Consider the following 25,533-nt stretch of genomic DNA (forward strand, 5'->3'; position numbering starts at 1 on the left):
ATGTGATCGGGACATTTTGGTTGTACCTGACAAGAATTAATTTTTCACGTTCTTTTGATTTTTTTCGATTTCGTCTCAAATAGCCGAAAAGAGTTTTGTGAGACCAAAATAAAAACTAAAATATATAAGGAAATGGTAAGATTTAAATTGGATTGGAAGATTGGAAGTGAACATTATGGTGCACTGATTTGGTCTGAAAATCCATATTACCTATCCAAGACATCTGTGTTTCCATCACTTACCGGCCACGATGCAGGCAGCTCAAACTTGGAATTCGCCGTTTCTTGACAATCACCGCGGCCGCATCCGCAGCACCTGGACTGTCTTCCGTGCACGGAGTGAAACCCAAACTCTGATGCCTAACAGCCCAACGACAGCCTCCTCCGCGGTGTCTCTGATTGGAGTGTGAGGGTCATTCCGAGACTCTGCGAGGAGGCCCCCATTGGTCTGTCATTGCATCACTTCCTGCTTTCTGATTGGCTTGTGATTGGGATATGGCAAACCAATTGCAAGTGTACACGATGGGGAAATGGTAGCGTAAAATGTGCGGATTGACCGGTATTTTTTTCATATGCATCTAGAAGCTGTTCTGCGTACGTACGTGTAAATACATGTTGGTAGGATTTACAATAAAAACACATGCATCTGATGGCTATGTAGTGGATCGCGGACTGTAAATTTTGCTTTAGGCGTGCCATAGCTTTATCCTGTAGTCGATATGTTCCGTAGACATTTGACTTCCTATTCTTGTAACATAATTCTTCGGTTTGTCTGAATGATGAAGGGCCGTAAATCACAGAAAACATGTGGCCGCCCGATGTCAAGTGTCACTGAAGATACGCTGATGACATGTACTCGTAACCTGTATGGCACGTGACGATGTTTATACCCATTGTTATGAGGGCCAGGGGGCAGCATAAACAAGGGAACGACATTTAAGGTACAGTGTGTGGAACAAGTCACAGTCGGAATGAAAGTTGAAATAGGTTGCAATCTCAAGCAGAGTTCAGCAGAGTCGAGAAGCGACACGTGGTGCAGTGTAGCCTCGTTTACGGCACCAGGAAAACGAGTTTGTTTCGGTTGTAGAGAATGTACGTTATATCGTGCAACAAAAAACATAATCACGCTCCCTTCCTCGTCTGTGTGTGCCCTATAGTCAGCCCCTCTGCTCACACTTTTGGCTCTGCCCATTAGGGCTGATCAGTAGCAAGAGTGCATGCAGATGCATAATATACGGATATCAAGGGATGATTAAATCCCGGCCACACGCGACGCACCTCCGAACATGTAGCGTTAGCAAAATCCAACATGACATTGAAAATGCATCAATAAGTCCACAGATCCACGATTTAGTTTTCCCGGCAGCATTTTCACATTTTCGTTAGGAAATCTTCCTGACCAAAGTTGGAAACCAAAATGTGCCTTGGGCGTGCCATTCATTGTTAGACTTCAGTAGCTCGTCGTCGTCACCTTAAACACCACACATGTTTGCTGTTAGTAATCGATATACGAGCTCTGAGACTGTCTTGCCAAATATGAAGAGGTGGCAAAGGGCCGTTTCTGACTGATCTTGCCGTGTCGGATGGCACCACCTGCTGCGTATGTACGTGACGGCGTCCGCCCTTGACATGGTACACTGAGGTTGTGAACGACCAACCTCGTTCTATCGAAAACTCTTCAACAGCAAGTGCTACAGGGTTTCCCGCAACACAGCAGTGAGGGACGGGGGGGGGGACATGTCTCCCTTCCACCCTTTTCTAAGTGGGGGAATACTATATCAGTTGTTCCCTCCCACTTTTTTTGCAAACCTAAATGAAAATGTATACTTTGCAAAAGCATTTGTTAAAAAACCTGGCTAAAGTAGCCAGAAATTGTCTCAGATCACACCACAGAATACAGAATATTACAAAATTTTCTGGGGGTCCTTGCCCCGGATCCCACACCACTCCGGGCTTTGCGTTTCGGCGCGCTCGCATTTTGTTCTGATGAGGGCTAGGTCCCGGCCCACTTTTCAAAACGGATTGACGCCCTTGCAAGAAAATGAGTTTCATTGTACACTTCATGGTTTTGATTTTCAACTTATAGGGCCTGTGATTCGTTTTCTCGTAAATTGTGGACATTCTGCCAAATCCTCCTCCAACTTTTATTATTCGCTTTTCAGTGAAATCGAGTGTGTTATGTTAGGTGGGTGAAATAACACCATATCTTGGGCCTACGCAAAATCATCAAGTTTCGATCTGATTGCAACGCGAAATCCTTTCGATCGAGAACCAAAGAAGCTCGAAGCTACGTTAAAAAAGCATATCGTGACTCTGAGTATTGTGTAAGCGCATTAGACTAAAGCGTACTATCCAGTACCACCCGAGTTGAAGTGCCCCCCCAAGCAGCAAAAGAAAGACAGATGGTTTAAGTTTTCTAAGCGCGTTCTTGCACGCGTTTTGCGTGTACGCAGACCATACATAATTATAAGGAATAAATTCATTACGCGTACTTAGCGTACTCCGCGGCAAACGCGCCGTTGATCTCCATTATTATAAACGCACGCCTATGCGGTGGGTACTAAAAACACACGCCCTCTTTTGTTCGGAGCGGATAACACTGGGAGAGTTTAGGCCTACGGTAATTTAACCTTTTAGTTTGGCGGCATATGACTCAGATCATTATATTAACAAGTGATTTTAACAAGGTCTTGAGTGTGCTGTTGACTTGTTTAACCCATAGAGCTAGGTAAAGGAGCAGCTCGGTCGTGGCAGCGCACTGCTTGATTTTATGGGATCGAGGGTGCCACAGAGTAACGATTTGGTCCCACTGGCCGACCTAGTACTGGGCGCTTGTAAATGCAAGAGATAAGGTTGGGGCTTACACTAGAGTTGGCGACTTTGGCGGGCTTTGTGAACTGGGTTCGTGGCACTGTCACCAGAGAACTGAAAAGCCACGACTACATCATGTCATGAATTTCTGCAACTGTTTTGTGACGTTTGTGCGAATGCCTTGTGACGGTCGTGCGAAAAGATTCGCGACGATTTCAGTTAACTTGTAGTCAATTTTCTGTTGCGTATAAGGGTGCAGACCATTAATTCAAGTGAGAATTTCTGACCAGCTCATTAGCATTAAAAGTGCCCCCTCAGTTTCTTTTGAAAAAGGAGATTGTTTGGCCCCCAAAATGGTGAAATCGTGTAAATCGACTCCCTGGGTCTTTGAGCTTTCATATGAGAGCAGAAGGGCTAAAAACTACGGTTGAAAAATGGTCTTAAGTGCCCGAGAAAGTTGAGGGTTGCCACTTGAAAAATGGCTGCAATCAGACTTCGGAAAAATCACTTTTTGGGGCGGGTGATTTTGTTTGTGGGAATAATCAAAAATGTAATTGGTTAACCCAGAAAAAAAATTGAAAAGAAATTGAAAGATAAGTGACCAGACAAGAATTTAATTTGTGTTTCAGTAATCTCAGGGATGTTGGCGTCCATGCCATTGGGCCCTGAACGGTGCTGATTTTACACTGTTTTCAACGGGGCTTGAATTAGTGGACGGTACCCATAAGACATTCGTCTGACCCTCTGAGACGCTCGCGCTACAGTTTAAAGATAGTTTGGCGCTCACAAAGAACCACGTGAGGGGACTGCGCGTTTGGAAACTGTCGCACAATTCATCTTGCAGCCATTGACGAGAATCACATTTCGCAGTTACCAAACAGCTGGTATAAGCCCCCTGGCCAAACTGAAGTCAGCATCAGTCTGCATCTGCCCTCTGGAGAAGAGGGATGTGCAGGACCACCGGATGGACCTTCGAGACCAGCCTCGGCTCCATACTTTGGTCTTCCGCCCTGACCAGCCTGGGGCCTTCCACAACCAGCACAAAGTTCAAGTCATATTTTTTCTTCAGTTGGCAAAAGTTGGCAACCTTTTGGAGATGGTTTGGCAAAGGCTTTGAGACTATTTTGTGATGATCTGGCTAGATGGAAGTCAAATGGCAACAGCCGCCGGAAATTTTAAACATGTTCAAAATTCCCGCGCACATCTTTGCGAACAAGGAGAACGTTTGACGATCTCCACGAATGTTTCCATGGATACTTCAACTGTGCCACTGACGGTGGGAACATTTTTTTGTGTTCCGAAAACATTCAGAGTAATTATGGCCAACAGGAAAACGGTGTGGCCTCAGGTTAGCTGATGCCGCTGACAATGGCGTTTTGAGGGTATAGAAGGACGTCACCGTCATCTCCTCTGTGAATGATAGGCCTACTGAGATAACCATCGGAATTACCACTGCGGAAAAAAACACAGAAAGATAAGCTCTCCCCTACCTGGTATTAATGTGAGATATGCTATCTGGTGTTATATCATTTATTGCACATCAAGTCAATTCTAAACATGGCATTAATGCCAGTGGAAGCCTTGTCCTTCAGTGGGCGCGCCCCGGGGGGGGTGTTCGGCGAGGGGGCTTGGACCCCCAAGAGGTTTCCAATTGAAAGAATTCTTTTTTTAAAAAAACAAAAGATGCAATATACAATATACACTAATATCATAACACTCTGGCTCTGATATGCAGTACACAGAGCGGGGAGAACTTGTGCATTATGAACTCTAATGTAAGGGATAAATTACGATTCAAGCCCTCCCCCCCAATAAATCCTAGGTGCCCCACTGTCGTCCATTTTCACCAAAGATGGCAGATGAGTAACACTGCACAGCAACGCTTTTGAACTGTCTGTGAGATGAAGTATACACCATCGAACCTTGTTCTTTACTCCAAGAATATGTGCAGCAAAAGCCAAATGTCATTGAGAATTGTCACTGTCGTAAGTTCATGACGCTGTTGCTGCTCCTCCGTGTATCATTGTATCAGTATTATTGTAATTCTTGATGGTGGTACATTGCAAAAAATGTGGTATTAATTTAACACCGTTGGAATCTATATTTTTATACATATACAGCTTCCAAGGATGTTACATTCACACCTGGTCCAATTAAACACCACACTTCTACAGTTTTGCTCGTCCCACACTAGCCCAGTGTAATTGGCGAGTGCCGATCCACAAACTTTGCGCCACAAAGAGTTGCAGACTGCTGTCCATGATCCGGTGGCCTTCACCCTGATTCGAATAAATTAAGTCAAGCAGTCGAAAGATATCAGCATGCATGAATTCTACAAATGGCATAACTTCCTCCTAGTACAGCACACATGTACGGAAGAAGTACTGTGTGTATGATACTATGCATGCACAGGCCCGGCAACTTTTTTTACCCTATTATGCCACTGCGTGTGCATGAGTTTTCTAAAACAGAAATTGGATGAATCAGCACTATGACAGTCCATGTACGGTCCTTCATTGTAATCCGATTTCCAACTGGATTGGGAACCTGGACCTTAACCGTCACGAAGGATACAGGAGTACGCTATGCATACGGCGGGTTACAACACTCGAGGGACTTGAGCTGAAGTTCGAATCATGTTTGTCACTGAGTGTCTGCTTCGTTTTTGCTGCCATCCCGCGACAGCTGGAACCCGCTACGTGTGCACGTAGGCCCAGTTGCTTTCACCATGCTTTCACCACTCGCATAACATGGTGCCGTTCGCTTGACAAGTATACACTGGCTGAGGGCCTCCGTCAACTATCGCGTAAGTTGTCCCCCTCTGACCTCAACACCCATACAGCACACCCCACCATGCCGATCTGTGGACCTTTGATACCACCATGATACAACTGTAAGCTTTTTATCAGGGGAGATCACATTATATCACAGAAAGCAAGCAGAAGTGCAAACACCAATCCCTAAAATATCTCTGCGGGACTACAGTCCGGGTCTTGAGACCCGAGGTTCAGAAACAATAATGGAGGCCTGAAGTCGTGTTTACACCGTACCATTTGCCAGTTGCGTAAAGACCGTCGCTGGAAGCAGAAAAGTAGAAAGGTAAGCAGCACAATTCGGGATTCCTGCATGATGAGGGAGAACCTTCACAGTGTTAGCCTGGGAGCTCTCCGCTTACACCCGCAGCCTTAAGTTATATATTTGACGCAAACGGGGGGGAGGGGGTGATGGAAGGGAGGGGAGACCACAGAGACATGAGGGTGCATGGAGGTTCTTGAAGTTTGACCTCCACGTGAGGTGAATATCTCTTTTAAAAAATCTGGCCTCCTCCGCATCTAGGAACTTATAGTTTATCCTCGCCCCAGGGAAGGTGTCCTTCTCGACGCTATTGCCATCTGTTAACACCGCAGGTGGTCAGCCTGCTCTTCATCACTAAGTCTGCCGGATCTACTTTTCCAGAAACCCGGGGCTGGGGGAACCGAATACACTACCAATATGTAGAGGTGTCTTATTTCATCCGTGGATTGAGACATGCACGCAATGCAACTGCCCTGTCACTGAGCAAGAGAATTCTGAAAGCGAAAATAAGTGGGTATTTTGATCCGCACGTGTCCCAACAATATTGGCCAGGATTGTTGAACATCATCATTCCCTCTATGGTGTGGACTGGTGATCAAGTCTATGAGAACATGCGCTGGGGAAATTACCTCACTTTCCAGTGTTCCACGCCGTGATTTTATCTTAAGCACGTGCCATGCAGATTGTACTTATTACTTGATATCACTGTAATAAAATAACAAGTAGGCTGGCATCGGAAATATCTGCCAATTTGACAATAATTAAGTCGTGTTATAATGTGACAGCTTCTATCTTTACACTGCAGGGCCTTGACCTTGAGGATTAAGCCTTGGCCTTGGTCTTAAGGCTTGCGAGTCAAAGTCTTGGCCTTGAGAATCAAAACCTTTGTCCAACACTGGCTTGTACTCAGACTGACTTACGAAATGGCATAAACGATGACATAGTCTTATGGTTTATAAATAAAGTTTGAATATTGACTGACAACCCATCTTCCATCTTCACCCGAGTTACATTTTAACAATCTGAATTCGCAACTTTTTATAGAAAAGATAGCTGCAATCAATATGTGTTAATGCAAACCTTCAAATGCACCTTTCTGTCGCAGTTAACCCTACCTCCAACTTTTGTTTCAGTATTTTCAAAGGGTGTTTCGTTGCCGTTTTTCATGTTGACGAGTATTTCCATATTCATGAGCGCTATCCCGTGAAGAAAGTGTCAATGTAGCTTTGGACTGTAAAACCAAGTGACTGATGAGAAAGAAGTATGAACACGAAGAAGCACATCACATCAACATTTCACATAACTGAAACTACGACAACTTAAGGTCTGCATGCTGAAAAGGAATTATGACACGAAAGGAAAAGTGCTTGTTCAACCACATCTTTATAAAGGAGGAATTTGCTGTAAAGAGGTTCTCTTCACATAGGACAATGTGTCTAAAGAGCTATACACCATAGGCTAGATCAGATCCAGTGCACAAAATAGCATGTTATTTATAGTAGAACGTTTTTGTTCCTGATTCAAGCTTCGGCTGCCATTTTATGCTGGTAAAGAAAACGAACGAATCCCCCCCCACACACACAAAAAGGAAAGGAAAGAAAAAAATGGCGTGTCATTCACACAATTAAGGAGTTCAGACATGCATGTACACAGACGTCCGGAGACTTGCCTGTATTGATGGGTGCTCATTTAAAAATACTATGGAGCTGTCAGGGAGAACATGTGATGTTGACGACCATTGTTTTTGTGAATTTTATTTTTGCTGCTTGATGGACTGTTGTAGCGTTTTAATTATGCAGCCTTTACACAGCAACGTTCTGTGCAGTCAGCTTAATGCTTTTGTCATCTCCTTCACGCATAATGCAATATCTCTAAAATGGTCGAGTGGTTAAGCTCCTGGTTATCAGATCGTTAGACAGTGGGTTCGAATCCCAGTGGTGACTTTTTATTTTCCCAAAGCTTTCTGCAGGTCAGTAGCTATAAGAGACTTTAATTCACCCCGTCAAATACCAACAGTATCTTAGCCTAGCGGGTAAGCTCTACTGCTGGGACTGTCCGTGAAGTCCAGGTGAGCGCCTTAGTACAGGTTCGAGACGTATGGCCGACTCGGCGGCCAGGGCTTAGGGGCTTGTCTCGTTTCCTCCCTTGCATGGTCGCTCAAACCCTTTTTGGGGTTAAATGGATGGGCAGGGAGGAAGTGCGGTGGGCCGGGAACCCCGAGATCCCAGAAGAGTCCTATATGGAAGCCGGTAACTGCGATTCGTAGCGAATTTCAGGAGTCCGTGCGCCTGAATGCTTGGTCAACACCGCATAACTTTTGTTTTTTTCCCCCCTCACCACTTTTTTTTTTCATGCCCCTGGGCACAGAACCCACAACGCAATATTCTATGTTTGAATACAGTGAGCGAAAGGACTGATGTTAATTTATTTTCATTTATATCCTCATTTTCCTAAATTTCTACAATGAAACCGATCCCAACCGTGCCCGGGTCCATTTCTATCTAAGTGATCTCAATATAAAAGCAGTGACGTGTAGAGTGAATGTTCATTATTGATGATTCAACAATAACAGATCCAGGGTGACACAGTCGGGCGGCACTGGCCTCCCTATTATATTGATGGAAATTCATTTTCATTTCAAGAATTGTTATAATAATAAATTTCGTTTGCTTTTGAACTGCAGAATAGTTCGATATTTTCAGAGAGAAATTCTCACGTCCCACTTATATGTTGGATTAATTTTCTTGGGTCACCCCAACGTTACAAAAATTGCGTTGCAACTGCCCGTCTTTTTTGTGAATGGTTGATCCATCCATCACTTACCAGACAGGTCTGCCCGAACATACACAAGCACAAAAATGATGAAATAAACTCCAACTAAACTAACAATCGCTAGATGCTAGAATTTCAACAAAAGAAGGTGACATTGGGCATGCAATTGATGTCAGATCAGTAATGCTTTTGGTTTGACCAAATTCTCGCCGGTAAAGCTGCTAACAGCCTTTGCAAAGCTTATTAAAGTGCAAAGCCCATTCAGGTTTCCCCCACGGTAACTCACGTTACAATTAAATTTGATCTGACTGAAACCAAATGTTGTCATTTTAGTTAATCCGTGCGTCGTTGGGCATAAGTTAATATCGGAATTCAATTTATAAAAATGGCAGTGCAAAAAGTCACCATTATTTACGATAGTCAAGCATACCCCCTTTCGAACTCAAATAGAATACCGCCAAAATGTACCCACCATTTCTCAAAAGTTCCTGAAAATTAAATGCAGGTATTGACCATTCCATATTTCCCTAGGAGTGGCTTGAAAGGGGTAAAACTTAGCCCAACAAAGCAAAAATAATTTCACTTATCAAACCCAAGACTAAAGTGATTCGAACTTGTACTCATAACCAGTATACAGGGGCTGTTGATGCGCCCTCATGAATGAGAGCCCAAGAATTGACAGGTGCCCTTCAAAGCTATGGATTAAACTGGGACTGTACTTGACACGTGGTTTTTGTCCTCAATAAACTGCCAAAAAAAACCCCGAATTATAACACGACAGGAAAAGTGCAATAAGTGGGCAGAATTCCGACAGCGATGTTAAGTGAATACTTTGATCCGCCATCCCAGTGAGGGGCAGAATTGTGAAAGCGAATTTTAGCAAATACTCTACCGCCCTGCAATGAGGGAGACTGAGGATTCTGACAGCAAAGTTCAGCGCATAATTTGATGGGCCTCCAAATGGCAGAAATAGAACAAGGAAGTTTAGTGAATACTTGGTCCCCCATTGGCAGAATTCTGACAAAGAAGTTTAGTGAATACTTGGTCCCCCCAGGGGCAGAATTCTGACAGGGAAGTTTAGTGAATACTTTGGTCCGTCCTTCCAATAAGGGGCATAATTCTGACACTAATGTTTAGTGAATACTTAGATCTGCCCTTCCAATAAGGGGCAGAATTCGGACAACGCAGTGTGGTGAATACGTTGGTCTGCCCTCCCAATAAGGGGCAGAATTCTGATAGCGAAGTTCAGTGAATACTTGGTCCACCCTATCAACCAAAATGTTCCCTCCATGCAGGGCACAAAACAATTACAATTGTATTGAAGCACGTCAGTGAGCAGAACCCTCGTTCATGACGTTGTGTATTAAAAATCAAACAGTGAGAAGAAATGAGATGTGGCCCTGTCGATGCTCGTGACAAATCTCATTTCCCCTCGCTTTTATTGAACTCTTATTCAACCTTCTTGGAATAATCCTGAAACCAGTCTTTTTTAATCAACCAATTAATCTTTGAATTTTTCTTTCATAGACCCGTTTCCCTTGCTGTTTTATTTGCCACGGAAACACTTAAAAATAAGAAAACGAACTGGAACTTCTCGGTGCCTGCCAAACTCCACTCCACTCAGTACGTGGAGGTGACACTGATGATTAATAACTCCATTTTCCATAAACATAAAACACACGGCCAAACTCCGAAGACAAGTGCACGACTGAGTGTTACGGCCGATAATGTAACAATCAGCCAATAATGTAATACCTGCCGATAATGTAATAGAAATCGGCTGATAATGTAATAACAATCGACCGACAATGTAATAATCCAAGCGACCCATAATGTAATAAAAATCGGTCAATAATGTCATAACCCAAAACCGGCCGATAATGTAATAACACTGAGGCCGATAATGTAATAACCGTAGATTTGCTTGTTTCTTAGAAGGCTTTGGGGGACTTAGGTTTCTTCGAGTTTTCCCTGGCGACCTTTCTTATGAAAAACTATGGAAAGCTCAAAACAAGCCATGAGAACAAGAAGATAATTATGTGGACAAGGAGGGTAGCTTGAGCCAGAACGAGTTTTTTGACAGGTATGTAGCATGGATATTTTTCACTTTTATCTATTTTCGAGGTTAGAGGCTATGAATCACAGCATACCGCTAAACTGAGAGTTAAGGATGCTGACCTGCCAGGGTGCACGCAGGCTTGCTTCTCAGGGAGTATTATATTCATTCTGCGAGGCGCCGATAGTCCGTTAGGCCTATTATTAAGTCCTGTAAGTCTTAGGAAGTTTAGGGTGGTGAAGAAAAGCGATATTGTGCATTGCGTTTGGTTTTTACAAGGTCGTTTATTGTTTAATTTGTGTACAAAGCCACAATGTATTGTACTTAATTCTATCTAAGAGAAGTGATCGGTGTTTCATTTTTATTTATTTTTTTGTTTGATGGTGATGGTGTTGTTTTTGTGATGGTTTGAGTTTTGAGGTAAAATTACAAGTCGGTTTGGAGAAGCTAGCATTTTCTTGAAACACATTCAGGCAAACTTGAGAATGTAGATTACAAAAGAAGACGCGTCGTTCTTGCGTTGACGTGTTTGCGTGGGAATCTTCAGCAAGCACCAAACGCGTTTGCTAATCTATTCACAATGTTCCCCTCTAGTCATGGCAACATTTTGTGCAAAATTTGAAGTCACAACGTGATGGAACCACTTCAAGTCTATCTTTGACTTCACCTTGACAAATTGACAACACAAAACCACAAAGGAAGAGTTAAAAAAAATGGATATAAGGCAAGGGTTGTGGCGAGTCCCCCAAAATAATAATGAAAACAAATCTGAACTAAGTATAACTTGAAATGAAAAAGGAAAAATGCATGCAAGGGTTCAACCCCATCAGACATGTTATTCAGAGGATATGAGTGCTTTGAGATGTGCCCCTTTTGTCAAGTGATGTGATGAGCTTTTCATCAAATTGAGCTAGTGTTCGTATAAACACAACAGTTTCGCACTACCTGCAAAGTTTCAAGCCAGTCAGACATGTAGGATACAGGGCTTTAAAGTATACGCCTCTAATGTCACCCGACTGATAACGTCATCGTGACATGAGGTCAGTTTTCGTCTGTAACATATCCCTTTTGCGATGTTTGCAAAGTCTTAGGGCCTAATGCAACTTGACAAGTTTTCAGAAAATATATGGGCCTTTAAAGGAAGCACCTTTCATGTCAAGTGATTTGTCAACTGATGACGTCCTCATGACATGATGTCAATTTCGTCCTCAACACTTCCCTATCCAGCAATTTGCAAAATTTCAACCCAGTGGGACATGTACTTAAGGAGATACATGCATAGAGCTTTGAAGTTTTCACCTTAAATGCCAACCAAGCCCAATGAGTGACTGTGCATGTTAATTGAAATCACCTCAACACTAAATAAATGAATAGGATTTGTGTATAATGAGGTCATCATAATTCAACTGAGTGCAATACACACCTTGGCACAAGATGATATCCATGTTCAATTATAATTTGATGAAAAAAAATGAAAAATGGTCACTTCAAAAGCAATAAGGTAATATAAGAAAGATCTGCAAGGAAAACTTGAAGAAAACTTAAGTCCCCCAAAGCCTTTTAAAAAACAAGCAAATCTACGGTTATTACATTATCGGCCAGCGTGTTATTACATTATCGGCTGGTTTTGGGTTATTACATTATTGGCTGACTTTTATTACATTATGGGTCGCTTGGGTTGTTACATTGTCGGTCGATTGTTATTACATTATCGGCCAATTTTATTACATTATCGGCTGGTATTACATTATTGACCGATTGTTACATTATCGGCCGTAACAAGAAATGTGATACCTTCATTCTTGTGCACGGTATACATGTATTTAGCAGTGGTCAGCGCCGTTTTACGTCCGCGAGAAAATGTAATCCAATTTTCTTGACGATGTGATCAATGAAGGGCCTTTTTCCACTGGATTCATTGAACGTTTAAGAACGGTCAAAGTTAGAATGTGTACACAGACGATCGTCACTTTTTTCTTCTGTTTTGATTTAATTTTATGATGTATCGCGTGAAACAACTCCATGTTATTGTATCATTCATACACTTGCAAAACGGGAGTTTACACGTGTGCTCTGTAGGTTGTGACCCACACAAACGACTCCGTAGCTCAAAGATTTCGACTGACTCCATTTGTGCGCCGATTTCGGTGATCAAAACAGGAAAATATGGTTTCATAACTGGACAAAATAAAATGCAATAGTTTCTAAACTTTATGAAATTTAACATGAGCTGAGGAAGCTACAGGCAAGCCCCACACGCCGCTCAGTAAGCGATGGTTATTGGCCAGGTTGCGACTTTGTACTTGACTCGTAAAAAATAAGGGAGACAACTCTAGCTGATATGAGATCCTCGAAAGCCTGGTTCGACTTCAGCAGCCTGAACTCGCGTTTTCTGGTAAATGGGAATTCACGGCATGTCATCTGTCCGTGATGCTGTCTCTGATTTTAGTCAGAATAGAAACCACAACAGTAGTCAGAACGTTACGCCTTTCAAGGTCATGTCCAAGTCTTATTTCACACAGCTAGGCCATTACGCCATCGATACGAAATAGGCCTTTTTCTGGGCGATGCACAGCACGCATGCAGTTCATTAATTCCACCTTGGTATCGATATCGGCTGAGGAGTGGAAATACATGCGAAGTTATACCGTTCAAAGCAGTCGAATGGGTTATAGGCCTACAACAACAGCTTGGAAACTAGTACAACGTTAAAAGGGGGGAACTACATCTCACAGTGATATTCCTTACACACGGGATAATGACGTGGGGAAGGGAGAATTTACCCCCCTACAGCTCAAAATGCTCAAGTACCTTTTCCTGCGGTGGCGCCACAGGGGAATTGGATGTACAGTGATATCGGTGCCAGTAGTTTAAGATGTAGGTGTATTCACTGTTTTCTCGTCTTCCAAAAAATTTAAAAAAGACAACTTTGAGGGTGGAACCCAAGAACCCCCGACCACCTCCCCCAATGTATCACTGCACGTATACAGCCGCTCTTCACTGTGTGAAACGTGTTGCTGCAAAAACTTGTCCATTTAATTCTACTCTGGCTTTTTGGCTCATTTTAGAGAAATTTCATTCACATTTTGTAACAAAATGTGGCAGAAGCTCATTAGTAACTGCATACCTTGATGAATAATTATTTGACCTATAAGCTATGAAGGCACACGCAGTTGTTTTCAGTGACATCAAATTTATTGACTTTGTCAAAAGCGAGTTACAAGAAGCATACATGTACCCCGTGGATCCCGCAACACCATTGCTGCCAGAATCCAAATGCGTGAATACGAAACCAAATTACCAACCTGGCACTGACTTTTGACATGTAATTATCCTGCAGCTCAAGGTAACAACAGGGGGTTGATAGTCAGGTGCAACGAGATCGAGCAATGACGGCAGCCGAGACGGAGAGTAACGCCGGTGAGGTTGTGACCGACCGGAGGAGCTCCATCAGCGAGGGACTCGAGGACCCAGAGCTCACTAAGAAAAAAGAGGCCAAGCTGAGGCGAGAGAGGTGTCAGAAGTGGGTGCTGCTAGCCGTCGCCACAGCCCTGGTGCTGACAACAATCACTGTGATCCTCTACTTTGGCATTAATAACCCTGGTCCTCTGCCTGATGATGAGAACACGGGCGGTGAGACAAACTCGACCATGATAGCTCCGTAATCATCGTCATCGTAGCCATGCTGTGACCGGTTTGACCATCTTACCTGAGGGTGTGCCCCATGTTGTCCGCACCACCCTTACAGGGCGATGCGGAGGGGGACTATTTCAGAATGTATAACGTAGTCCCTGTCGACCAATCTTCGCTCTCTCTGTCGAGAGGTGTTTTATTCTCGTGGCCCATAACCGTCAAAGCGATACCCAGGACAGGTTTAATGGGGCGAACCCCCGCCCCCGCAGAACCAGGTTACGTCATCAGACACAAAATGGCAAGGATGTGGTACCTAACAACTTCATTTATACTCAATAGTTGTATTAAGTACGTTTTCTTAATCGCCACTGCGACTCTCTTTTCTACATTCTAGAAGGGAACCGTTTTAATGCGAGGCAGGAAAACAACAAATTTCGAATACATAAGTTACTACGACTAAAATGTCGGGTTATTTTCAGCACTTTTGAACCGAAAATAGCGGAAATAACCAGACATTTTAGTCGTCTCAAAAATAAGTGAATTATATAGGCTTATCCCATGGTTATGGCTGTGGCTGCGGCAGAGATTATAACACGTGTCTTTGGGGAAAAGCTACAGCCGCTAGGCAGTGGTCTCCATTCAAGCGTGTTTTATTTCCGACGACATGAGCCATTTGATTTAGACTTATTGTAAGGCTTTTCCGTGGAACCACAAGAAACGTCGGACGATCCATGTGCAAATCGATCCAGTCCATCGGAAATTCTGCAAGAACTTTAATCTCATCTCCGAACGTTTCTCTTACAACTGGACATCCAGCGTCTTTTTCGATGACAGGTTTTGTCCACGCTTGGAAACATGCAATGCACCAACATTTTTCTAGTTGTCTGTCAGTGCACTTCACCTGCTTTAATGTTTTCAGTATTTGTAATCCATTGTAAACAATCCATTTAATTCTGATCTTGTTACTGCTTTAATTTCCAATTTAGTTATTCCAATGACAAAATACTGTTACCGTATAATTATCTAAACCATGACATAATACATTGTTTATTTGCCCTCAATTTTCGAACTTTGTTTTTGTGTTGGGTTTATCCGCTTATTTTTGAAAGACGACGAATAAAATGAATTTTTAGAACAAAATGAGGGATTGTGCACGTACTTCGATCTTGAAAAAATTGGAAGATAACGTTTTTCCAGTCTTCCCATTAATAAGTAATTATTACTTTCTAACGCCATTTGGTGATAATTATACCCAAACAAAACGAGTCACACCACCCGATGTTGTGATTCAAATGTATACACGTATTTACCACACTTTGTTTATCATTTAAACCCACTGATACGTTTTTCAGTAATTCCCCGTGCGACACACTTTACCAAAATATAGGTCGACGTGTATGTTTTTATATCTTATCCGAGATTTTATCTAAGGTGTCATCTTCTTTGGGAAGGGTATAAAATTCCAGGACAATTTGCCGCTGAAAAACGGAAGATCCTGCGCTCAATCAAATGAAGGACTATGGAAATACATGATTTTAAAGTCACAGAATCATGCAGGAATATTTTCGGATTAGAGAGAACTATCATCTAAGATCTGTGATGAAAAGGGTCGAAGTGAAACGTGCATGATACTCCTGGTAGTTTCATTCCGTCAGTTCCACCGAAATAAAAATAACAACCCGATCTCTCACGATTATGGACCTAATGGTACAAAACAGTTATCCATGTCGTCATTACACGGAATTAACCCCATTATTAATTATTGTATATGCTAGCTAACACCTCACCGTCAAGTAATTAGGCCTAAATTATTTGTGACAAAATTCTTCATATGATTTATACAGTTTGAATTGTGTTTCAGCTATCTTGTCAATATCATTTGCCTGAAATGTGAATCTATAAACGTGTTGCGAAAATGTTCTTGGAAGCTAAACTGGTTTCGATGAAGAACTAACATACCTCTGTAGTGGCGCACTTGGAGCGGGGTGGGGATGGGGGCTCGATCCCCATATCTTCGAGGTAGAGGCTGGAGTATCCTGAGCTACTCGGAGGTAATTCTGGTCCGGCCCCGCTCCCTGCTACAAATCCTATGTGCGCCACTGTTATTCCTATTAAGTTCACAGACCGCTACTGTCTTGTTGAAAAAAAACCCCAACCACCATTGTTTTGGAGTCCAGAATATGGAGGGCTTCCTGTGACGTACACCCGGCTTCAAGACACTGCATTATCTACCGTGGATCCCCGAATATACTTCAACGTTTCCACACTACTTGACGAAGTGGCGCCGCCGCAGCGCACCGGCAGCTTGCGAGATGTCAGGGGGGCTGCCCACAGGAGACTTTGCCTGCAACCAGATCAATCATGGACCGCTCACGCCCATCCGTCAATTCCCCCCCTCCGCGTTAATAACGGACGATGGAATCACCTACGACGCATTCACCCTGGACCGCTGGAACCACACGGACCGGCAAGATCCGTTTTACCAGCTAACGCCGGGGAGGGCTGGGGCGCCTTGGGAGAAGGTGGTATCCCTGGGCACTAACATGAAGCAAATAGTATCTGGTCCTGATGGAGCACCCTTAGCAGCCTTCACCGGTGAGTTATGAAACCTGCAGCTACAAGTCAACCAATGATCGTAACTCCCTCGCCGTTTTTGCGTTACAAAGATAAGCAGCCTCTTCTCTACAGTGAAACATAACAGCACAATTGTAAGTGTTCTCACGTGATATAAGACTTGTCCTAAACAATCCTCCTTGACGACATGACCTCTAATGAGCAAACTGAAATCAAACAGGGAACGGAGTTCCTGTGACGACACTAACGTCGGTCGGGAATCTTCGCAGCTTTTGAAGTACGTTGCATTTAAAATGAAGTACAAAAGTCAAGAATGTATGAATTACAGTTTCTTTTAAATTGGCGTTCTATATAGTCGTGAACGTTCATGAGATTAAGCAAACTCCGCCCCAAAGATCGATGTGACAGAACTTCGCCATCCTATTTTGATAACCTGAATTGCACGAGGCAAAGTTGTGAGGGAAATCTCTAGAGAGCATAGTCGTTAAACTTGTTTTTGTTATAGGGTCGTCAGGAGTTCGTTTAGGGATCGGAAACACCGGAGAACCGGTCCTAACGGACTTTGGGGAGATGAATGCTAACTTCTTGTACACAGATAAGGACGGTGGGACGATGGAGTTACCCATCGTCCGTGGTTCGGGCATGCTGACCCACATCTTTACCAAGGCTAACCCCATGATGTGGCCGTACTGTCTGGTCGCTGTGAACGGTCAGAGTGTGAGGTACGAGTGTCCCGAGGAACGATCAGGTAGGAACCGAACCAATTCCAAGAATACTCCAACAAGTTGTGTAGAGCCACAAACTGCAGCCTTGGATCATAACCACGCGAGCTGTTCTTCGGTTAACAAGTGCATACTTCAATCCCCTCGTGTGGCATTTTCGGGCATTCTATGTTCTATTCTATACTGAGGCGGTTCAGGCCTATAGACAGCTGTATATGATGGAAGGAACTAGGTTATATTAAACTTTCCGTGAAATCAATGAACCACCGAAACATTCATCTAGGGACCGATAATGGAAACATGCGGTTATTGGTTGCGCTGGAAACAGTGACGTTTATGGCAACGAGCTGACGACACAGCACATCCGTCAAATATTAACCGAACGGCTCTCAGTTTTTAAGCCCCTTCAAGAAAATAGACCTCCACAGTTATGATTTTTTGGGAAAATGTCCTTTGTTAGGAGCACTTGGGTGCACATGAGAAACGTAGGGTTCTTGATTTGACTTAGACAGCTAAGTTTACACAGAAATGCCATTACATTATTCTTGAATGGTTCAGCTTCAGTCAGGTCGAAACATTTCGACGCCTCAAATCGTGTTCACCAATAAGTGAAAAGACAATACCAATAGTCCAATGGCAATGAACCAAAAATCAGCCGTTTTTCGTACTGGTCAGTTGCCGACAGAGGAAGTGGGTACGTCCGAGCGTCTTGTAGTTATGTTACCATGGAGCTAATCCTCGAGATCCATTTTACGAAAGCAATCACCAATATTGCCGATGTACAGTGGGCAGCGACCGAAGAGAGCAGGTGAGTTAAAGCTTCTTGTGATTATATCATGTTTATGGATATCGGATATTGCCTCTGGGCGAAATATGACATAAAAGAACCACTCCTCGCTTAAGATTTCAGAAGGATTCCAGGTGGCATTTCTTAGGCTCAGGAACTAAAATCGCCAAATCGGAACAGATCAGAGCTGCACTTCCAAAACAAATGCTTTTTTGTGTCATTACTGTATATTAAAGTCCCTCTGTTGTGAAGTGAGAATCCACGTATGGCAGTAGCCTACCAATGCAGCCTCTTGATTTTTGGATCCAACGATTTAGAGGGCCAGTGTCAAGTGAGCTTGCAGATGAATCACACAGCAAACCACAACACAAGAGGTTTTTATTTATATGAAGGTGGTCCACTGGCCGGGTAATGCACACCTACAACAGTACCGTCTGCGACATGGGCAGCACCGGCCACATCGTCACTGTCACGGTCCCAAATGCCCAAGGGACAATGCTGCACGCCGTCAACGTGATCGACTACTACGTGATCCCGAAACACGATTATGGGAACGTCTCTTGGGGCACCACACCAGTGCGGGTTGTCTGTACGGAGCATGGAGGCCGAGTGAGCCTGTCGTCGGGTACAAGGCAACCGTCTTGGTTCTACGGAAGTGCCGCTGTCAACGGGATGTGCAGTCAGGACAGACGGGTTACAATCACCGTGAGTCTCAGTCATCCGGCAGGTGGATTGGAAGAGGTAAAGAACTAAACAAAAAGAGGGGCTCAGTCTAAAGGGGTTAAGACACGTCAGGTGGAAAGAATAGTCAACTTTTCATTACAATTAGGACTACTGTTACATTTGATTCGATAATAACGAAATGAACACTACATTGGCAACTTCAATCTTTTGTAGATCCAATATATCCTGGCGAGAACGAGCTTGTGGGATGGTTCACTTCCCTGGGAGACGTGCTCATCGTCTAACTGTGCACTGTCAGCCGACAGCCAAAGGATAACTATCTCCACCACGGTGACGTACGATGACGTCAGCTTTGCCGTGAACGTGATTGGTCAGGAAGTGACGGAGGCGTTGCCTTTCAATTGGAGACGACAGCCAGAGGGTATGGAGTGCCTGTTAAAACGCAAGTTTCATTATAAACTTAGCTTAATACATACTGCAAACATCAATACCAAAACTAACTTTTGAAAAAGAAAAGGCAAGTTGACTAATTAAGTCACCTAATACGCAAGAATTGAAGATTACATGACTTGGGGCAACGAAATCGAGACATAGTATATGACATCTTTTCTTTCCACATTCTGGGGAAGGTTGGAAACATCTGAATTCAGTGCAACAAACTGGTGTGAGTGACAGTATCCACTGCTCAAAACTGAATATCGGTTTTTGTAAGTATTTGGGCCTTGTGAAGCACTATTTCCAGGGCAGTTGCGCATCCAGGCTTGGCGTCTGGACCAAGTAAACGGCTGATTTTTGTCGTTCTTGAAAACTGTCAAAAGCAGCGTAAAGCGCAGTTTACAAATTAATGCTCTAATTTTTGTCTGAAAAGACAACATTTGCACTCTCATTTCCTCCACTAAGTTCTATCCTATTTTTATTTCCAATGCTTTGTACAAATGCCCAACCCCCTTCCACTTTTGACACACATGTTCCTATTTTTACATCTACACGTATGTGGCAAATTTGATCATCCACATGAATCCAGCGTGGTTGCCTACCCACTCGCAAATTCCTCACCTTCGATACATTTTTCACAGAGGGAAGCGAAAATAAGTTAACCAGAGCCCGATGCACGATGAAACACGCCCCTGAAATCTCCACAGATCCGTTGTGATAGGCAGCCCGTCGTCAACCCCGTTATCGGGCAGAGAGTGAAACTCACCGGCAAATCCTTCGACCTGGAGCTGTCGGCGCCGGGGCAGCACAGCGGAGCTGACCCGAACACCACGCGGAAGTTTGTGGCTTTACTTCTCCGAGGAGATGCGACTGGTGTTCCCGGCGGCCTGTGGCTCGCCAGGAACGTTCAGCTCACTGAGCGGTGGGCAGAGCTTCACTGGCGTCATGCAGCTCGTCTATGCAGGTGAAGATTTCCATGACTTAAGTGACGAAAAGACGACTTTCTGCAATATCGCATTAGTGGAAAAAAGTCTTTCCCCGATATTGTATCTTAGGAAAACTTCTTTCCCTGATATCGAAAAGATGTCTTTTCATTATTTTGTATTTTGGAAAGACTTCTTTTCATGACATCCCATTTTAGATATCCGACATCGGCTAATCGGAGGGATAAATACATATAACCACACACACAAACAATGAATGCAGGGGGATTCATTCGTCAAGTTGTTCTGTTCAAATTAACCATCATCGGCCCAATTGGCCTTTCCTAAAGTGTATCTTAAGCAGCATCAGCACCGAGGAATCGTTTCTTAACATAACTGTTTTTTTTTCACAAGGTACTGGTCCAAAGGGGGACTTTTCCTCCGCAAGGTACCTAGACCAGTACGCTGGCGTGTTCGCCTACAGTCCTCGGGCGAGATTCTGCACCGAGGGAGACAAGGTCTACATCAGCTTCGACTGGAACAAGCAGGGAGGTGATTTCTACGGCCAAAATCTCAAGCAACAGATGCTGACTGTGGTTCTACCACATCAGGTAAAGAAATATAGAAATTAAAGTTGAATATGCCTGCAATGCACCTCAAATATAGGGCATTCACGGTTGTTAGGGGTTGACTAAATAAACACGTCGGTATAGAATTTAAAGTGGTGTGTAAAAAAAATCAGGATCATATGTTTCACAAGCAGGCATATTAGTAAACCCAACCTTACCCAAACCCAACCTACTCTGAAAATTTCCTCAGTTAAATTTTTTACCCAAGTAAGGGTAAAAACGGCCAATAGGTAACAAAATGATAGTTTCTGGTTCCTATCAAAAACGTGGTCAATACCCACAGCTTCAATATGACCCTAGTTGGCTGTTAAATGAATCAGGCCTTAATTCCATTGAAAAACACTTGGTTGACAAAACCCAATTTGGGCAGTTGTAATTTTCTCCTTCACTTTGGTTTAAATTTAAGCCCTGCAGGGCAATGTTTCAGTGTAACCAAACCCACCCAGCTCAATCAAACCCAACCGAGGCTGGTCTGACCAGCAGACCAGCTGACCGACCAATTAAACTAAGTAAATCTGAGTGAAGTTAATATACAGGAAGAAAAGTTTGAAGTAAAAGGCACCCTTTTATTACTTGCACTCACATCGACCAATAACGTGTTTAAAAAATGGTCTCTTACAAACTAAAATAATTAATAACGTCCCTGCGTAATGAGCTGTTTCATTGAAACAGTCACCTATTGACTTTTGAGGGTCGTGGCATGCATGGTGTCCTTCCCTCTGCTACTGCTTTTATCCAAATGTTCACACCCACAGATAAAAAAAAATCCCTTCTATTTCTAAAGGAGTTACTTCTTCCGAAGGAGAACCTAGTGGACACACCCTTTGGGTTCAAAGGTCACGTTGGTGATGTCACAATAATGGAGGAAGATCTTCCCAGGGCGTCTATGGAGCCAGACCCAAAGGCAATCCAGAGAATCAAGGATGACCCCGACAAACTCAAGGTATAATGGAACCTTTCTTGTTTACGTCTTCTGTGACAATGCAAGTGATGACGTCCATTTCAGTGAAATTACATAGCTAAACCGAGCTACCCAGGAAGTGCATTCTTGGTGTACTTCAGGAGAGAAATGGCACCACAAATCAGGCTACTTTTTAAGGAAAACAATAAGAAACAACAGAAACAAAAGTCCCATTCCATAGAGTGGAACGGAACTTTCAACTGCTGGTTTTTAAAGGTGAAAAACTTACCACCTTAAAATTACTGAAAATCTTGAAATTACCCCCACCACCTCAAAAGTGATTATCACACTTGAGCACGGAATATGGTCAGTTGTCTTGATAAAAAGACATTTTCATAACAGTGAAAAGCACTGCATTACCCTTAGAGACTGCTGTGCCAAATACGTACACGTATGAGCACTGTGGCACCTCCCAAATCTTTATATTGCATGTTCATTTGTGCTCTATGGAATAGTAGTATTGGCATCTTGCAATAATGCTACACCCATTTACAAAGACAATGAAACTGTCCCTTCAAGAAGTTTAAGTAAATGTGTTTGCAAAAAGCCCAGACAAAAGTGAATCAAAATGTTAGTATTTAGTATGAAATCCGAACACAGGACCTTAAAGATGCCATGGACAAAGATGCTGCCTACCAAACGCTTGTAGCAGACTGCACTAACAACAACGAACCACAGAGCTACTGGGCTGGCAAGTCCATTGGGATGGTGGCCAGGCTAGCCAGCATCTCCCGGGCACTGACCATTACCTTGAACTGGACCGGTCCCTGCGGACGTGCCTGGACATGTGGCTGGGGGTGACCGGTGGGCTGACCGAGACCAACTCATTCAGGTACTGAATATGGAATGCCAAAGAGGCATCGACCGATCGTTTCCCTACATTGATCGTTCTTCCCTACATCGATCGTTCTTCTACATCGATCAATCATTCTTCTACATTGATCGATCGTTCACTACATCGATCGATCCCCTACATCGATTGATCAATCTCTTTTGATCGATAAGAAAGAGTGATGGAAAAAGAGCGATGACAAAAGTGCGCAACCCCATTTGGTACTGGAAGAGGTTGCATAATGTTGGCATCGATGTAACTGCATCGGTCTTTCTTCATTGGTCTTTCGTCATCGCACTTATGTCATCGCTCTTCAGTTCCATTGCTCTTTCTTCATCAATCAAAAGAGATCAATCAATTGATCATTGTAGGGGAACGATCGATGTAGGGAACGATCGATCAATGTTGAAGATCGATCAATGTGTTGCCCCCAGGTTTTTGCCTCTTTGGCGTTCCATAACTGGAAAGTGCACATGTAAACAAAGTGTGACATCATCAATACGAAGTCTTACTGGAAAAGAAAAATGTTAAAAACTCTTTTGTACTCTATCCCTGCACATTCCTAACTCCACTGACCTGTTCTATCCGTATTTCTAGATATGACACCGTGTGGGGAGGCATGTTCATCAGGAGTGCCGAGCCTGGCCAACCAGTCTACCCATGGACAAATTTTGGTTTTGTGTCCTACGCTGACCATCATTTTCACCTGGGATACTGGCTCTATGCCATCGCTTACTATGCCACCTACCAAAAAGACTGGGCCAAGCAAGAAAGTACTATGGAAACATCAGTCCCTTTAGGAGACAAATGCCAACTGAACATCAACCGATTTACAAATACATGTAGTAGCATAACTGAGGGAAATTCTGAGGGGGGGTATGGGGGAAGAAACTCTTTTCAAGGGGGTACTGAAAGCAAGTGAACAGTGGCTTGTATACATTTCAAAGCTTTTTTTTGGGGGGGGACTTTCCCCCTCCCCTTGTGAGTTAACTGATTCAAATCCTCATTACTGATGGTTAAGTAACATTACCAAACTTGTCGCGATCATGCTGGACATAAGGTCATAGAAGCTACTTGCTTCTATGTACGCTTGGCAGAAATGACAGCTTAGCAAATGTATTCAAAAAATGGTTGTACATGTATCCTGTTTCTGCTTAGCAAACATTTGCTGTGCTTAGCTGCAGCTGCTTCCCCTAAAGACATGTCTCAAATAACTTTTGCCATTTGACAGTTTTGGACATTTGGCAATTTGACATACCACACGACACCTGAAGTACCATTTTTGTCATTCTAGGAGCCACCTTAAGAAACTGAACTCTTCCAATTCATGATCACATCTTCAGAAAACTATTGACCGGATAATGGCCCTCGCCAGGGATGTTGGTAACATAAGGTAAGGTCTGGGCTGGCCAGCATGCTGCTATTCATATATGAATCTGCCTAGATTTATGTATACCAGTGTTGTAGTCGAGACCATCACAAGACAAGACTTTTGCAAGAACACAAGAAACAGGGTGAACAGTGACAAACAAAGTCTTTCATTGCGTTACAGTTCACTTTGAAAAACTTGTGACTTGTTTTCAGACTCGAGTCCTTGGGGTGTTACGGTGTCTTGTGATGGTCTAAAGAGGTCTCGACTACAGCACTGTTATATCAAGGTAACTGAGATTAGGAATGAGCTGTACGACTGTTGATAAGACTGCAGTGCGACTGTTGATAAGACTGCAGTGCGACTGTTGATAAGACTGCAGTGCGAAGATATAAATTTTCACACTGAATATGGTGCCCTTCAGAGACGGAAGGACTATGCTTGTAAGAAAATATTCAGGTTTGAGTTAGGGTGGGACTTTTGAACCCTTGGCGTCCTACTTGCTCCTGCAGACATCTAGTAAGTCCATCGATGAGCTTACAATTGGAACTCGCCTCGATGAAATTAAACTTTACCCGTCAAAACCTAGTAATAAGACAAATGATATAACACAAATCGAAAATTGAAGACAGAGGGTCAAGAAAGGAACCAAGGGACAAATTTCCTTAAGGCGGTATGGTAATTAAAAAATTTATTTAATAAAACATGAGGCTAGACTAAGTCATACTTCGTATGATTGGGAATGCAAGAGTAAATCTCTGAGGTCATAGCAAATGTTTGCACTACAAATTCTCAGCAGCAGAACATTTCTGAACTTGTCCAATTTTGTCTGCAAATGCTCTGCGATATAAGATTCGTGCTCACTTTTGCTCCTATATCCTCCAACAAGTACTAACGAGTCTAGTCTACCGACAGAATAATTTCACAGGGGCTTTGACATGACTTTAAGAAACTCTTTTTTAATTAATTTATTCATTCTATTCAAGAAATCACTGTAACTTGTGATTGAAAATATTAAGAAAAATTACCAATACCAAAACGACAGTATTACTCGAGTTTCGCAAGAAAACTTTGCTACATTCATAATAACGGAAGCATTTATCATCGTTTCCGAAATCAATGTGCGTGTATTGTACATGTATGTCTTAGTCCAAGTAATACATGTAAGCTGTGTAATCTTATAAACACTCTGCAGAGTCTTGATTCAGGTTAAAAATATATTTGATGAAATGCTGAGAGAAATTCCCATTTTTATATATCAAAAGAAGTCT

General features: G+C 43.1%; 1 protein-coding gene and 1 pseudogene across 2 annotated transcripts in view; one reads left to right on the top strand and one right to left on the bottom strand.

The window, feature by feature from the left end:
* Nucleotides 1–832, bottom strand: part of LOC147798290 (uncharacterized) — a 14,449-nt gene extending 13,617 nt beyond the window's left edge. Inside the window, exon 1 of the mRNA XM_087139954.1 lies at nt 211–832. Coding sequence (XP_086996080.1) covers nt 211–235 — 25 coding nt within the window. The 5' untranslated portion in view covers nt 236–832. The remainder of the gene's footprint in view (nt 1–210) is intronic.
* A 4,310-nt stretch (nt 833–5,142) lies between these two features.
* Nucleotides 5,143–24,929, top strand: LOC110978068 (uncharacterized; annotated as a pseudogene). Its single transcript, XR_015426195.1, has 12 exons — nt 5,143–5,909; nt 14,054–14,346; nt 16,533–16,941; nt 17,426–17,668; nt 18,318–18,450; nt 18,822–19,170; nt 19,327–19,532; nt 20,252–20,512; nt 20,886–21,082; nt 21,885–22,043; nt 22,662–22,893; nt 23,491–24,929. The product of XR_015426195.1 is annotated as an uncharacterized LOC110978068 (transcript).
* Nucleotides 24,930–25,533: the final 604 nt, after the last annotated feature.

The sequence above is a fragment of the Acanthaster planci genome, linkage group LG08, assembly GCF_054643075.1.
Source record: "Acanthaster planci isolate LZ-2023a linkage group LG08, COTS_SCS, whole genome shotgun sequence".
NCBI lineage: Eukaryota > Metazoa > Echinodermata > Asteroidea > Valvatida > Acanthasteridae > Acanthaster > Acanthaster planci.